General features: G+C 35.5%; 1 protein-coding gene across 1 annotated transcript; it reads right to left on the reverse strand.

Annotated features, from left to right (window-relative positions):
* Positions 1-15,530: 15,530 nt before the first annotated feature.
* Positions 15,531-17,436, reverse strand: LOC137826065 (protein LATERAL BRANCHING OXIDOREDUCTASE 1). The gene is made up of 3 exons (XM_068631907.2): positions 16,655-17,436; positions 16,237-16,567; positions 15,531-15,961 (listed from the first exon to the last, which is right to left on the reverse strand). Exons 1-3 carry the CDS (start codon positions 17,122-17,124, stop codon positions 15,689-15,691), a joined length of 1,074 nt encoding a protein of 357 aa, XP_068488008.2. The 5' UTR covers positions 17,125-17,436; the 3' UTR covers positions 15,531-15,688.
* Between the last annotated feature and the right edge of the window lie 378 nt (positions 17,437-17,814).

The raw sequence follows: 17,814 nt of genomic DNA on the forward strand, positions 1-17,814 counted from the left end.
AAGAGGGTTAAGACACTTGAAGAAGAGCTGGAAAAATCAAAAAATGATTTTGAAAAACATTGCAAAAACTCTTCTCATGTGTGTGACTCTCTTGCTTGTGAAAATTGTGAAAATCTTGAAAAGAAAGTTTATTATCTTGTTAGAACTGTGGATAAAACTTTCAAAGGGTAAATCCAATTTTGAGAATGTCTTAGCATCTCAAAATTGTGATTTTGGAAGAGCTGGATTAGGTTTTAATCCACAAAACAAGCAAGATAAGTTTTCAAAGACTTTTTCAAAACTTCCAGGAAAACAACCGATTGTTAAGTCGAAACAACCGGTTGTTACATGTTTTTATAGCATGAAAAGAGGCCATTCAGTCAGATTCTGTAAATTAAGGAAATATTCTGTTCCTAGAGGTTTCATGAAATGGATTCCCTAAGGTTGTGAGGTTTCAAATGACAAAAATTAATCAATTGGACCCACATTTGTAAGGGGACCAAATCTAGTTGCTTGAATTCATTTTGATGTAGGGATATTGAAGAAACATGAAGCTCTGAGTCATCTGATCAGGTTCTTGGAAGAAAAGGATTGAGACTGGAACTGGATTAAGGGTGTGTACCAGTCCAAGCTTCTTGAAAAAGCCAAAAGAATGATTCTTGATCACAAACAATGACTCATTGAAAGGACTTCATAAAAGGATAAGACCTTCCTTATCTTTGCTTTTTAATTACTGATTCATGATTAATTTCTTTTTCCAAATAAGCAATTATATCTGTTTTGAACCTTTCTCAATGTATACTAGAAAATCACATTATGTTAAACTGTTGCAGAAAAACAACCAATTGTTTCCTACAAACAACTGATTGTTTCTTATCTGACAGCATTGTAAAGAATTGAATTAATTTCTCTATACATTCTGTCTATTGCAGATCTCAATAATGAAAGGACCTTAAGTCAATAAAGCAGTCTTGAAAGCCTAATTTAGTTCTGGAGGAAGTTACAAGATGTCATAAAGGAATATATTCCATATCTTGGAAATTCAAGAGCCATTATGTCTAGTCAAAGGTCACATGTGCTGATCATGTGCTTTTCTGCTCTTTTCTGACTTCCCTGTGCAGAGCTTGGACCAGATTCTTGTCTTGAAGATTAAAACCCACAATCACCAAAGGATCAAAGAAGGTACCTGATTTGCTATAAAATTTGTTGCAGCTGTTTTCCTTCACAAACACAACCAATTGGGTCATCTCTGTTAGAATATATGGCCTTAAACGAGAGGGGGGGTGAATTGTTTAAAGGGGGTTTTCGAAAACATTTTAAACTAGAACAAAATCCTTTGAATGAAACTCAATCAGAAATTCAATTAGCCAAGATATAAAGCACAAAACAGCAAAGCACCAGAAAAACAATCGGTTGTTTTTGCGAAACAATCGGTGGTTTATGCGAAACAATCGGTTGTTTATGCCAGCAAAGCAATAATAACTGAATTTAAATGAGTTTAAGGGAAGAAAGAGATACACAAACAGTTTATAGTGGTTCACTCTTAAACCAAGAGCTGCATCCAGTCCCAAGAATCCACTCGGCAATCCACTAAGCAATCAAATTCAGATTACACACAAAACCACCAAAGAAGTGACCTTGAACCCCTCAAGAAACACACTTCCTTTGGCACAACACACACCAAGAATGTTGATCTTGACAACCTCAAGAGCACACAACACTTCTTGGCTTACAACACCAGAAAATACAAAGTATTCATAATGAATTACACTTGTTTACAGAATGAAGTGAAATCAATACAGATGTAATCCTATTCCACTCTCTCTTGAGAAAACCAAAGTTGAAAAGTTAATGCTCAAATCTTGAAAGCAATCTCTCTCAAATTGAAAACTACCCAGATCCTATCCTAAACACAATAGAAACTTCAGCCTTCCATCAAACACTAGGATTTGGATTCTTCAAAGCCTTTGATCACACTTGATTCAACAATCTCCCCCTATTTGATGAAGACAAATCCCTGGTTGCTTGTCTTGTACTTGTTTGAATCTGAAGCAGTTCCTGCAAAACAAAGTTTAAGCAATATACAACATCTATGGCAGCAGGTTAGAATAACACATATAGCTTGTGTTCTGCTTAACCAGTACAACAGAGTAAATGATGTGATTCCAATAGCGATATAGAGAAAGGTTCTTGACCTTCTTAGGAATCACCTTGAGTTGGACATTATAGAGGCACTTTTCTTAGAGTTGGATCATTGTTCTAAGACAAGAACTCACCAAAAACTAGTACCAAATCCCAAACTCATTTGGATGAACCAATTTTAGTCAAATTGAACCGAACAAAAGAGTAAGAAAAGCAAAGGAACAAGATGAATGGACAGAATTATAAAACTGTCGAACCAAAATACTCATAAAAACTGCAAGAACACCAAACCAAACTCAAGAACACAAGCTAACAAAAACAAATGAAAGAGGAGAAAGGAAGGAGAGAAGAAATGCTCATGAAGATGGAAGGAGGATGGATGATCTCGCCACTAGAAGTGTGGAATGCTCCTAGATGAGAGTGATGCCGCCACTTGAGGACTCCATTGATCCATCAAGATAAGACTAGAGAAGAAGGCTCAAAGCTCTCCAAAGTTCACTCAAAATTTGAGTAGAGTTTTCTTAGATTAATTCCAATCTGAATTTTACAAAGGAAGCACCTCTATTTATAGCCTAAGGTGCTGAAAAATAGGTGGGAAATTTCAAATAAACTCATTTGAAATTCCCACCAAAAACAAGTCACATGGGAGGTGTGACCTTTTTCTACTATGACACCTCCCAAAAACTACACCTACACCACTCTCCTAAGTCACATGGACAATGTGACTTTATTTTACATTTTCACACACCTTTATTTAATAACCACACCTCCTAAAACTATACAAGAGTATTTCAAAGCTTGGCCTTGCCCCTCATGGGATGGACTTGGGCTCTTTGGGCTTTGGTCTTCTTGGGCTTGGGCTTGGGCCTCATCTTTATTTTATGTCTTCTTTTAATTTTGAGAAGACTAGAAGGAAGAACTTCAAATGTGAGGGTGGATGTCCTCTTCCTCCATTAATAAAAGCCTCCTTTATTTGATTCTCATCATACTCCTCGAGTTGGAGAGAATTCGCCCACGAATTCTGAATCCCTGCATATAACAAAGTCAGTTTAGTTTTACAATTAAAAGTGGAAGAAAAATGTAAACATGACTTAGCATTTGTAAATAATGGGATTTCAGAAAAGGAGGTTCTATAAATCGACCAAGTTGGAAAAATTTGTTTGGGAATGATGTGATGTTTTGGAAAAAGACCTCTTAAATGGTGACAACCATTAGGAGGTATGAACAAATCATCCCTAACACTTTTTAACCAAGATGGTGGTGAAATAGGAACCTTGGGTAATGAAAAAGATAAGGAAGGAAAACACCTTGGAGGTGAAAGGATAAGACCCATGTCAACTTGGCCTTCTTTGTCTTTTTCTTGTTTACTTGTGGTAGGTGGGTAAGTTAGGTCTTGTTTTACCTTGTTGATCTTTAAGATTTGCTTTTGTGGACAATGAAGAGCTATGTGCCCAAAACCTAAACATTTAAAACATTTGATATTTGAAGTTTTGGTAGGTGACTTAGGAGTAGAAAGATTTGTAGTAGAAACTTTGTTTGGAAACATGGTTTGTTTGGAAAAATTGGAAGGAGAAATTTTGTTTGCATCCTTCCTAGAAGAGTTGTAGAAATCATCATCATGAGTATTTTTGAAAGTTTTGTTCAAAAGATATGATTCTACCTTGATGGCTTTGCGAAACACGCTCTTTAAAGAAGAATATTCTTTTAATTCTACAAAATCTCTAATATCTCTTTTCAAACCACGTACAAACCATTTAATCTTTGACTCTTCATTAGCATGCATATTCATTTTAGTCAAAGTTGTTTCAAAATCTTTAAAGTATTCATCTACCATCCTATGTCCTTGAGGAAGCCTTTGGAACTTCAACAAGTGTTCCTTCCTAGAAGGAGGAACAAACCTCGCGCGCATACACTCTTTCAAAGCATTCCAAGAAACCACGGGAGGTTTCTTGCGATATATAATGTCCATTACAATTTTATGCCACCATTCTTTGGCATAGCCCAAAAAGGATAAAGAAACTAATCTAAGTTTTTGGTCATCTTGGACCTTATACACATGAAAATAATGGTCAACCTTAGTCTCCCATTCTAAATACACATTAGGATCACTATCACCATAGAAAAACATTTTTCTTTTTCAAAATAGATTGATTCAGCTTGTGCATAGGATTAAGAATGAACTTTACACAAATTCTAAACACCCTAGAACTAAGCTTCAATCAAAGCAACACAACATCAGGCTTTCTTCACAGGTTTTTGGTTTCATCAAAGCTTCATATTCTACAGAGGCCACCAATATGCATGTAAAGATGTGCAATGATAGATGGACTTGGCTCATGTCACAATTAGTGGTGACTTGGAATAGAATAAGTGGTGACCTCTGAAGGAAAATGTGGTGACATGTGACAAAGTTTATGCATAGTGAGTAGTTTTTATTATTTGTCCCACGGTGAAGTGGTTGGAAAGGGTGTTGATTGAGCATGATTTGTGTGTGAACTAAGTGAAGAGGAGGTCACTAATATGCACGTAAAGATGTGCAATGAGACATAGACTTGGCTCATGTCATAGTTAGTAATGACCTAAGAGGGACTGTGTGGTGACTCATGAAGGAAAATATGGTGACCTGTGACAAAGTTTATGCACAGTGAGTAGTTTTTTATTATTTGATCCAGAGTCAACTAATTGGAAAGTTCGGTGCATGAGCATGATGTGTGTGTGAACTTAGTGAAGTGGAGGCCACCAATATGCATGTAAATGTGTGCAATGATAGATAGACTTGGCTCATGTCACAATTAGTGGCGACTTGGTAAGGAATAAGTGGTGACCTCTAACAAAGTTTATGTACAGTGAGTAATTTTTGATAATTTGATCCACATTCAAGAGCTTCAAAAGTGTGGTGCATGAGCATGATGAGGGTGTGAACTGAGTGAAGAGCCCACGAATATAAATGTAAAGATGTGCAATGACAGATGAACTTGGCTCATGTCACAATTAGTGGTGACCTAGTTGGGAATAAGTTGACCTCTGAAACAGTTTTTGCATGATTTTCTTCTGAATGTGCTGCGATAACAGTTTTGTCACCAGGCCATTGAGCCAAACTGTCAAATTCTTCAACGCTAGGCCAAATCCATGTGCTTTGACTTGAGTGTTGTAAAGCATATAAGTGGAAGGACCCATTTCAGGCTCGCCATTGCTTTGTGGTTTGTTGCTTGCTGTTGTTGAACATGTTTCATGTGAGACTCTAAATTTTTCATGTAATGAAGAATATCCTGTTTGGAATAGTGGGTGACTGCAATTGGTTTATTGGGTGCACCACTGCTTCATCCTAACATTCTTGACTCTGGTGTCTTTGTGATTGTTGTTGGTCATTGTTTGAGCAATTGGAAATACGATTCTTGTGGAAGGGCTTATTTTATACCATTTGTTGCACATAAAGAAGTAATAAGAGAGGGAAACTCCAAGCCTTTTCGATGATAAAGATTTGTCCCACCTTGTTGTAGCACAAAGTGATGAATAGAATCATATATGAAGGTTGCGACATCGATGTCATATCGTTTCAGTATACAGAGCACAATATAGCACCATATTAAGGTTCGAACCGTGTTTGTTTAGGATAACAGTAGACAATAAGAATATTGTCCATATCTGGGTCAAAGTTGTCATACTCGATCAAAGAATTCTGAGTGGCTTTCTAGTGTTATTAATCTCATACGTTCGGACAAGAATACATTATACCTGTGATGTTTCCCTATTACTAAACTAAGTAAAGTTAGTTCCCCATTTGAGCCTACCATATGTACGTAACTGACCTTCATCTAGTTGTAGGGGATTTCTCAAAAAACTCATTGATGGTAGTTCCACCATTGGTTGTTGTGCTTGAGTGTGTGAGACCTTGTCTTTGCGCTTTTGTGTTTTTGAAGCCATCTGCAACAAGTTCTTTCATCACCGAGTGCATAATTTCCCACATACAAAACATATGAAACGTGTATGCAATATATCAAACAGTTGTTATTGATTTAAAATTGTGACATACAAAAGCCATCCATATGTATGTCCAAACATTATGTTTGTGTACAAATGAGGACAACAACATAATTATGTTCAATTCTAATTCATTAGCAAATATAAATTACCTTCTCTTAGTGTAGGGACAATAAATTTGAAGAGAATACAATGTGGTTGAGAGGAATGATCCTTGTGGGAGAATGTGCTTGGTTGAACCGTAAGTGGTTGGAGCAGTGTGAGTAGAGAGAATGTCCCCAAATTGTTTGGTGAACCCTAATTCTACCTTCGCTCTCTGTGGTTGTGGGAGAATGCGGTTCTGTGTGAATATGGTGTGGTGGGTTAAACCCTAGTTGGTTGGGAGTTATTGGATTTGGGCCACATGGGGGAAGAATGTCTTCGCTCGAGCCACTTCTGCTCGAATTTAGCTTAAGCTACCAAATTTAGTGGGAACGAAATTGCAGTGTACACTGTTGGTCTGAGACAAAATGAACCCCTACACTACTGGTCCAATTTCGCTCAAGCCACTAAATTTAGTGTGAGCGAAAATGCACCCGTACATTTCTAGTCTTACCCAAAATGAACCTCCACACTACTGGTTGAATTTCACTCAAGCCACTAAATTTAGTGTGATCGAAATTGCACTCGTACACTACTGGTCTTACCTAAAGTGACAGGGAAATTTGTTTCAAAACAATAGGGCTACGCACTTCTTATGACAAGGAAATTCAAAGTCGTATGAGTAGGTGACATTGGTTGCCCTTCTACATCAGACACGAGTGGCTGGCCAATATTGTTCTTTGTTCTAGAATTGTCATGTGTTGGTTGACCGTGTTTCACGACAAAACCATCAAGATACTTGTGCAAAAGTTATTTTGTATTCGTGTTCCCGTTAGCACTTACAGCTATGTCATAGAATTTCTTGCACAAGCCATCATATCGTTCAACTTATGGATCTTTGTCCTTTCTCCCATACGAAACTCTTATGTATGTGTGCTTCCGACAGACATTTTTACTCCACCTGATCAAAATATACTTCGTCAGTAGTCCTGTGACTCTTTCTTGTGTAAGGACAACCAAAGAATGTCGACACAAAATCCCCCTAAATTCAAATAACAAACATGTGCAACAAAAATCATGGTTTTCGCGGTCAAATAACACTACACAGTTGGAGTGGTTTATTCGACCATCCCGGAATGACTCTTCCATAACATATATGTCCATCAATAAATAAATTATTAACAACACAATACATCTTTCCTCTAAACTTAGCTTGGACTTCGTTTAATTTTGAATGAGTGTATTCTGTTTGAAACTGTCTTTCAATGCCATATTGTGAGCTACAACTAATAACTGTTTTCAGAGAAACAAAGTCTGCTTCACACTCGAATTCTGCCTTATGTTGCAGTGCATTATCATATTGGTGCACTCATATTGACTTATGAAATTACCCCATGAGGACATAAAAACATCAACATTTGGTGACTCATACACTACCATTTTCAAATAACTTTTTATTTCTTGATATTACGTATATCCTTGAAGCTTTCAGGTATTTTCTTCATTATGTGCCACAAGCACCACCTGTGTCACGCATTGGGAAAGACAACTTCAACTTCATTTTCATTGCCCTACATTGATCTGTGACAATGCCTTGGGGAGGTCAATGTGACATACAACGTAGCCTACTTTAAAATAGCCAGACGAATGCATCAGTGTCTTCATAAGAAAGAAGTCCACATTCCAAAAAAGTGGACTACCTAGATGATTAACACCGATAAATGGTGCAAATGGCATGTCATACTTATTCATCAAATATGTAGTATCAAAGCACAAAACACCTCTAAAAATATCTCATGTTGCACGATTTCTTGCATCTGCCCAAAATACATGTTGTATGCGATTATCATCATCCAAATCTATGTTGAAGTAAAATTGCAAGTTCAAGTTTCCTTATACGATAAAAATGATTTAAGAGTGTTTTGTCATCCCCTTCATTCCTCAATGCTGATAGCTTGAGCTCTTCAACTTGCGGTTTTTTGAGGTGGAATTTGCGGAAGCTTCAATGGATTGTTGGTGGAACAAGGTTCTCCTAAGAGTTGTGGTAGCCTTGGAGGTGCATGAGAAGTAGGAGAGTGAGAGAGGTTTGGCCAACTCTCTTTGTAGGTGAAAGGTTTGAAGATTAAAGACCTAAATCCTAAGAGATTTTAGGCAAGGGAGTAAGAATGACACATTTTGGAAGCATTTCATTACTCAAAATAATTTTACAATTTCGGCACCCAAGCTCTCCTTATATAGGACTAGGAGGCCGGAATATGAAGAGTCAAATGAAAGGCAAATGTGCACAAAATGAAATGAAGTTGGCGCCTAAATGAGAGCACACATGTGGAGGTAGGTTCTAGAATCCTTCCATGTGTGGAAAGGCCTAGAACTTATGCTCCATGACGTTTATGTGTGGGTTGGACTTTAGTTTAATTAGGAAATCGTAATTAAACTTAAGATTTAGCCTTCTAGGTGCCTCTTTGCATGTTTCAAAACAATTACAAAAAGAAATTAAACTATGCAACTTTAAAAACTATTCTACACTAGAGTTTATGACATGTAAAAATGTGTCCTCTTGGCCCCTGTTTGACCATAACTCTAGCGGTTGCCTTATTTTGATATTTAGGTGGCCTTTCAAAGGATTGGTGTTGGGGCCTCTTCCATCATCCCCTCCCTTTTGAAAAGGATTTGTCCTCAAATCCATTGCTTCTTCTTCTTCATGGCTAAGGGGATGGATGTGGTTGGATGGTGTCCATCATCTCCTCCTTCTTGAGAAGATCTATCCTCAGATCTACAGATTTGATCTCAGATAACAGCCTCTTGCTTCTTCAACTATGCTTGTCCTCCCGGATCAAACGTCCATCTAGGGGAATTATCAAATAAAGCAACTGAGTTAGTTAAAGCAGTTATATAAAAATCAATTTTATGAAGTTGCCATTTTTGTTTTTCTTTTGTTTTTGGCAACTTTTTACAATATTTCTCTTTTGGTCGTTGTATGTGTTCTCTAATCCTCTTATGCATTTTAAAATTTTCAATTTTTGTTACTTTTTCCTTAGGCACAAATCCTTTAGGAAATGGTAACAACTCAGAAAGAGAAAGAGGATTAAGCCCACATAAACCTCAAATGAAGAAATATAAGTAGTTTTGTGAACTACTTTATTGTATGCATGCTCATCTCTAGAGTTGTGTTTGCCTTTTATGATTACTCTAGGAATAGTAGAAAGAGCTATGTTTTCAATTTCATTTTGACCATTCTTTTGTGGATGATAAGAATTTGAAGAGTACAACTTAGTTCCAAGTTTTTCTAAAAGTATCCTCAAAAAATGGTTTTCAAATTTTGGAGCTCTTTTCAATACTATGCTTGGAGATAAACTAGGAATTCCTATTACTTCTCTAGAGAAGAGCTTATCCATAAAAATGGAATCAATACCTTTAGTTGTCCAAGGAAGCTCTAATATAAAATCTAGGCTTATATCTTCCCATGGAACATTTGCAAAAGGTGAAGGAGTATAAAGTTCATGAGATTTTGCCTTAGTTTTAGTTTTAAAACAAGAAATGCATCTAGGGTAATGTCTTTGAACATCGTTTTTCATGGGTGACCAAAAGAATTTTCCTTTTAAAAACTCTAGAGTTTTATCAACTCTAAATTGGCCCATGGGTTCTCCTTCATGAAGAATTTCTTTTTTATGTGTGAAGGTAGTCTCGTTGGTACAACCATTGAGCATGGAAAATTTAACACTTTGCAATGGTCGTCTCAATAAAACATGACAAGTTTCTTTAGACACTGCATCACATAAAACTTTATCTTTGTAGGTGCCTATAGATAACTCGACCTTCACTTGTTGGTTATTTTCTATTTTCATATTTTCTTTACTCTCACTAGTTTCTTTTTCTTGGCTATTATTGTTATCTTTGTTCCTTAAGATCATAGATCTTTCATTGGAACAATGAGATGCTAATTGATCATTACCAAGGTATGTAAAACTTGGAATTTTTCTAGCTTGAGTTTGTGAGATATGCTTGGATAGGTTTTGGGAAAGTTCTAGAGATGTTTCTTTTATATGTTCCTCCCCTCTATGGAACTCATCCATGTCATAAGATACATAGTATGAACTTTGTTTTCGACTTGATTGTTTTCTCAAAATTTGTTTTTCAACTTTAATGCTAAGTTGAATCAAGTCATTTAAATCTCTATAAGGTAAAAGTTCAACTTTGTTTCTTATCTCAAGTTTGAGACCACTTAAAAACCTAGATATGGTGGTATGGTTTTCTTCATTAATCCTTGCCCTCTTAATATATGACATCATATTTTTCCAATATTCTTCTACACTCATATTTCTTTGATGAAGTCTTTGGAGCTTGTCCATCAGCTTCCTATTGTGAAGTGAGGGAATATGGCGACATCTCAAGGCTCCCCTAAGGTCATTCCAATATGTAATGGGAGGGTCCTTATGGAGATGTCTCTCTCTTTTTAAGGCATTCCACCAATATATAGCATCACCTTGAAAACTTAAGGTAGCTAAGAGTACTTTCTTTTCTTCACTCACATGGTTGCAAGCAAACAATTGCTCTACCTTCATCTCCCAATAGAGATATGTTTCTACATCTTCTTTTCCATAGAAATGAGATAGCTCTACCTTAACCTCCTTTAGGTTTTCTTGACTCTCTTTTCTAGCTCTCCTAGGGGATGGTTGATGATATTCATTTATCCTAAGACTTTCTTCCCCAAAAGAATCATGAACTTGAGAGTTAGATGCATGAGAACATTTTTTTTTTTTGAGATTTTTCATCCTTTTCTTTAGTCAACTCATTGATTTTGGCTTCATGCTCCAATTGTCTATATGAAAATGATTGAAAGTCCTTAGATAAATGTTTTAAAAGAGATTTAATGGACTTCATATCACTTTCATTAGATTTAGAGGAGTGAGTTGACATGACTAAAGATTTGTGATTAAAAGTATTTTACTTCAAGAAAGAAGAGGAAAGTAGTGAAGGTAGCTTTCCAAGTAAGAGAGGTGAGTCACTAGGACTTCTTAAGTACCAAGTCTTACCTTAGCCAAAATCTATCCCTAAAAAACTTCACACAATTCTTTTTTTTTAAGTAAATTACTTAGACCACAATGAGGAATAAAAAATCAAATTTTATGCAAGGAAAAACAATGCAAAGCTATTTAACAAACAAAGCAATTAATCAAAGCTTAAGCAAAAGATTAGCATAAGCAAACTAGCTAACACAATTAAAAATTGCTAATCTACAAAGGTTTAAACTAGACGTTTCCTAGGTGAGGCTTCTTAGAGACACTTTGAGCCTTTGAAGACACACTCACCGTCTAAAGGTGATTAATCCACTAATTAAGCAAAGGTGAAATGTAATTACAACTCAAAGAAATACAAAGAAATTGAATTGCACAAATTTAATTTCAGCTTGCTAAACTATGCACTCCTTTGGCTTGTTCTTGCTCTTCTTTGTTGTGCCCTTCAAAGTGTATGGTTTGTTTTTTTGTATTTGTATTTGCTGCTGCTCCTTGCCTTGAACCTCTTATGATTTAAGCAATTAAATTCTCCAAAACAGTACCTACTAAGTAGAGTTAGACTCTCCTCAAGTCAATTTCCACTTAACAAGCACCGATTGAAATTTATCCACCAACAATATAGAGGTCAAGAAAAGAAAGCAAGAAAGGACCACAACAATTGGATTTAATGATATGACACAACTAGAAAGAGTTCAGAATGATATTGGACAAGCAAAGTAAAAAATAGATACACAACAAAGGTTGGCACACAAAAGGAACCTAAAGAAAGGCACTAGAATTGATTTGAAAAACCAAAACAGCACTACTTGAAAAATAAGGTTCAGAAAGCGTGACTAAAATATTTATGTTGAGCTGGCTATTTTGAATTTGCTTTTGAAAATTTAAACACAAACGATTCAGAGTCTTGGCAAACGTTTGGCGCTGGAATCACACCAAAAACATGCACCAATTAATTGTGATAAATTTTTCAAATTCATTGTCCAATTACCGTTAATTTTAGCGCCAGAATGCACACTTTTTTTTGTGTGATTTATCTTTTTTTTTCTATTTTGCCTTTTCAACTAATTCTTTTTTTCTTCTTTTTCTAACACATCAAACCACTGAAATCCAGAATCTCAGAATTTTCTTTCAACGTATTTAATTTTCATAACACAAAACAGCCAGAACAGAATTTGTAAAAATAGAGGAATCCTAATTCTGGAATTAAAAACAGAAAGAGAAACTTCAAAAACACAATGGAGTGAATGTTATAGGAATTTGTATGGATCTATCATGCAAATATGAACTCAAACTAAAAGGAAAAATGCACCAAAGGAACAAAACAAGTCAGAATTCAATTTAAACACTCAAATCAAGACAAGAAACAAATGAATCAAGAAAAGTACTACTAAGATTTGTTGACATTCTTGGAATTACATGACTAGACAAAACATATAGATTCAGAAAATAAAATGACTCAAGAACATCATATTGCACCGAACAAAAATTCAAACAAGACTCAAGTAACCTAAAATCAAAACAGCAACACAATTCACCATAGATTCCTGCACAAAATGTGAAAATAGGAAGCTCAAGAACAATTTGAACAATTTCTACCGATTGAAATGCTTAGAACAGCATCTAAATCAAAAATAAAAATGTAAAACAGTAAGGCAACATGAATAAGAGATGAACAACACGAAAATAAGAAGAACTCAAACAGAAAAATGAAAAGAGACACTTATCTCTTGAAGACCATAGCTCTAGATACCAAATGATAGCTTGAGCTCTTCAACTTGCAGTTTTTTGAGGTGGAATTTGCGGAAGCTTCAATGGATTGTTGGTGGAACAAGGCTCTCCTAAGAATTGTGGTAGCCTTGGAGGTTCATGAGAAGTAGGAGAGTGAGAGAGGTTCGGCCAACTTTCTTTGTAGGTGAAAGGTTTGAAGATTAAAGACCTAAATCCTAAGAGATTTTAGGCAAGGGAATAAGAATGGCACATTTTAGCAGCATTTCATTACTCAAAATAATTTTACAATTTCAGCACCCAAGCTCTCCTTATATAGGACTAGGAGGCCGGAAATGAAGAGTCAAATGAAAGGCAAATGTGCACAAAATGAAATGAAGTTGGTGCCTAAATGAGAGCACACATGTGGAGGTAGGTTCTAGAATCCTTCCATGTGTGGAAAGGCCTAGAACTTATGCTCCATGATGTTTATGTGTGGGTTGGACTTTAGTTTAATTTGGAAATCGTAATTAAACTTAAGATTTAGCCTTCTAGGTGCCTCTTTGCATGTTTCAACACAATTACAAAAACAAATTAAACTATGCAACTTTAAAAACTATTCTACACTAGAGTTTATGACATGTAAAAATGTGTCCTCTTGGCCCCTCTTTGACCATAACTCTAGTGGTTGCCTTATTTTGATATTTAGGTGGCCTTTCAAAGGATTGGTGTTGGGGCCTCTTCCATCAAATGCTCTCCTGCTTTTGGCGACATAGTTACAGACACCTCGTTCAACAAATTCCATATTGTCATACTCACCGACTGCAGAAACAAAAGACCCAAAAACAATCAAACAACACCAATCTTTCAAAAATAAACCAATTAAGAGAAAATGTATTTTGTAAATGTGTGTACAAGAAATTGACTTTGGCTCACCACAAAATGTTAAAAGGGTCACCACAGGGCAAATAACAGGGATAAACACTGTAGATTATTCATCACCCAACAAAAATTAAGTGACTTTCTCCCCACCTCATGGCCCACCCCGACCAACAAGAACACAAACTTGAAATTTCCAGAAATATCTTCATTGGGTTTGTGTAGGAAGAGTAATGTGGATCACCACATATTCCTACGAGGGTCACTACATACTGGAACTTTCTAAGTTGACACTGCCATACCCTCATGGCCTCCAAACACCTGATTTAACTGACTTTCTCTCCACCTTATCGCCCACCACAACCAACAGGAACACTAACTTAAAATTTCCAGAAAAATCTTCACTAGGCCTGTGCAGGAAGAGTAATATGGGTCACCACATATTCCTACAAAGCTCACCAGATACTGAAACTTTCTAAGTTGACACTGCATACCAACCAACAGGAACACTAACTTCAAATTTCCAGAAAAATAAGTGTTAAATTTGTTGTTAGCTAATAGTGAATATTTTTTAATCGTTTTGCTACTAACACTCTCTTTTTACCTTTCTTATCCATGTGAAGATTACACATTTTCCTTAAAAAATTTGGTAGCTATGACCATAATATTTTAAAGGAAGACTCTACATTAGTTATATACCAAGACACATATATGCAATAATCACTCACTAAATTATCTATCTACAATATCAGTATGTAGTGACCTCTCTATTTCTCTTTATCCTCAATAGTGACTGAATTCACAATATCATAGCTTCAGAAAAAGCATTTTTTGGAGAAAAGAATACTAAAAAACCATACATACACACACTAAGTACATGAAAATATATACTTTTAAAATATATTCCACAAAAATTGAAGTGGTAGTAGAGAAAAAAAGCAAATAGTAAACACAGACACCTATGATCACAGATGTAGTCTTTGTATATTCTAATTCTAATCAATTCCTCTTTTTTGTGTATCCTAAGATACCACTATCAAATAAAATACTACAATAATACTGGAATACAAACCCACCAAATAACCCCTAACATGAAATACGAAAATGTATTCTCTTAAATGTGTGTGTAAGAAATTGACTTTGGGTCATCACATAATGTTACAAGGGTCACTTTAGATTATTCATCACCAACAAAAATCAAACAACATCAATCTTTCAAAAATAGACCAATGAAAAGAAAATGTGTTGCCTTTGATGAAATGAAACACAACACTTTCAATGTAATACCATTGCGCCACCCAACACCGTCAAAACAAATGGAAAACCACTTCTCGCTTGAACAACCTCGACAATGACAAATAAGAAAGGGTTGAAGAGAAGTTGGAAGAGAAGCTGGAAGAGAAGTGGAAATAAAAGCTGGAGGAGAAGTGGAGAAAGTAAAGTTGAACCCAAAAATAAACCCTAAAATGAAAATATAAACTCTAATTTTAAACATTTCAAAATATTCCAATATATTACACGAGACTATAAATTAATTAAAATATTATTATTTTTAGTCATAGACGGTTTTATTCTAACACATCCATCGGATTGTTGACATAACATTTTTCTTTTAATTAATGGTAGCATCCTAAAATTTAGCACCGAATGAACAAGACTACTTTTAACAACACAAAGAAAAATACACCCATACGAGGAGAGTCAACTTTAATAATATAATAATATATATTAAAATTTTAAATTAAGATATAAAATAAATATAATTAAAATATTATTATTTTGAGTTTTCAAGTAAATGTTTTTTTGTTGTTAAGTGGTGTCACCACTCACCAAATTTAATTAGCCCCAAACACATCAGAAACATTGTTGTATCGCTATGCTTTATATGCATAAGCTAAAAGGCCCTGCTAATCTGTTATCCTTTCAGCTATCTTATAATGATAAATCTGAATGTTCTCCACATTTTGTTTCTTGAAATTGCTTCCCTTTCTGTGAACAAGGAACTTCCCCCATTTGAATGCCCTATATTTCGAAGGGTTCTGCTCATTTATCATCTCCTCCAAAGGCTTCACTTCGGTGTCATGTGCAGGATTGAAGAAAAATGGAATGGAGAACCTTTCTTTCTCAGAGTTAACCATCACTCTGTGTTCCACACTCTCATACAAATCATTACTCCAAACCTGCATTAATTAACAACCCAATGCTCAACTATAACTATCACGGGATATGCAAGATTGTTGATACGTTTACAAGTTACACCAGATTATCATTGTGCAATATTTTTTTTATAATGAAGTAATTTTAGAGTTACATTCTGTCACAACAGAATTGCGAATTGATGTTTTCCACTAGTACAGATAGTTATACACAACCTCTGATAGTTTTAACAAAAAAAATTATAATTAAATAATGTTATATGATGAATGATTATCTTTATATAGTTTGAGCAATCCACCTGAATAATATCACCAACATTGATTATGTAGGCATCTGGTGTAGGTTTCACTCGAACCCACTCTTGATCTGATTTGCGTTTGACTTCAAGTCCTCCAACTTCATCTTGTGCAAGAATGGTTAAGGCTCCACCATCCTTGTGTCGTCCAACACCAAGGGCTAGGTGAGGATAAGGGCATGGAGGATAGTGATTGAAACGAAGAAAGCTCGTTTGTTCTTTGATGAAAAATTCCTCAAACCTCTTTGCCGCAAGGCCTAAGCTCAGAGCTATTAGCTCCATCAACTTAAAGGACAACTTTTCCACCTCTTCAATATACTCTTTTATTACATCCCTGCACACAATTTCACAACCCCTTAACTAATTCTCAATCTGTAGTTGACAGAGTATAATTATTGATTACAAATTGAAGATGAATTACCTAAAGTTTGAAGGGTATTCAGGGGATGCATTAGTCCATTGAGTGAGTCGAACATCATGTTCATCAGAAGAGAGAGGAATAAAAGTGGGATCTTTGGCTAGAAAATCAAACACTTCTTTCCAATCCCTGACGTTTTTGGTGAGTTCTGTGTCATAGTAACCAATTAATGAAGTCTCATCTCTGCTAACCTTCTTCTTCTCTTCCAGACTCTGAGCAAAGAACATCCTTGAAGCTTTCTCAATCCTTTGCCTTAGAGTGAGGGACACCCCATGGTTGATTACTTGGAAGAAGCCCCACTCCTTGCATGCATTCCCTATCTCCTTCACTAAGCCTTCAATGGAAGATGGATCTGAAACTGTTTGGTTGGTGATTGGAGAGAGATCAATTATGGGAATTCCTTCGGCTTGGATGGGGGAGAGCTTTGGCCTGTGTTCTGGGTCTTGGATGAAAGCAGGGTCAACCTCTCCCATGGCTGTTGCTGTTGCTGCTGCTCATGACCAATCATCGAGTACTCTACTGTTATATATGGAATGTTTAACTTGTATCATTGTCCTTTTTTCCAATGAATGATGCTTATTTTGTATTATATATATATATATATATATATATATATATATATACAGAAAACTTGACAAAAATACTGTTCCACGGAAACCATTAAACCAATAAGGTTATTACAACACTGATCAATCAATGGTAGAGAGAGAAGATTTTACATAATATCCTGAAAATTTTGAACACCTACGTCACAATCTCTTTCTGGGAGCATGAATGCTACAAAAATCATTGAAGTTTACGTGATGTGAGAAAATATATGTTGTGGTTGTGGAGAGAGTGTGTAGTTTACTATTGTCTCCATGCACATACATTGAACCTGGACTAATGTGAGAAGTGACGAAAGAAAAGTATACATTGATAACGGAATTAAAAGAAACTTAGTTAACATTTTTATTAAGAAACCCCTCAACAACCCCATCACACAATAATTTTAAATCTTCAATAAGGGAATTTAAATAAATATTATGTCATTATCTTGAACCGAATATCATTATAAACACATCATATATTTTTGTTTCAGCAGAGTCTATGAGTAAAATAACTACTAAAACATGTTATAAAATTTGGTTCGGATTTAAATTACCAAACAGATTCATTCCATA

Source organism: Phaseolus vulgaris, chromosome 8 (genome assembly GCF_051622355.1).
Source record: "Phaseolus vulgaris cultivar YP4 chromosome 8, ASM5162235v1, whole genome shotgun sequence".
Taxonomy (NCBI): domain Eukaryota; kingdom Viridiplantae; phylum Streptophyta; class Magnoliopsida; order Fabales; family Fabaceae; genus Phaseolus; species Phaseolus vulgaris.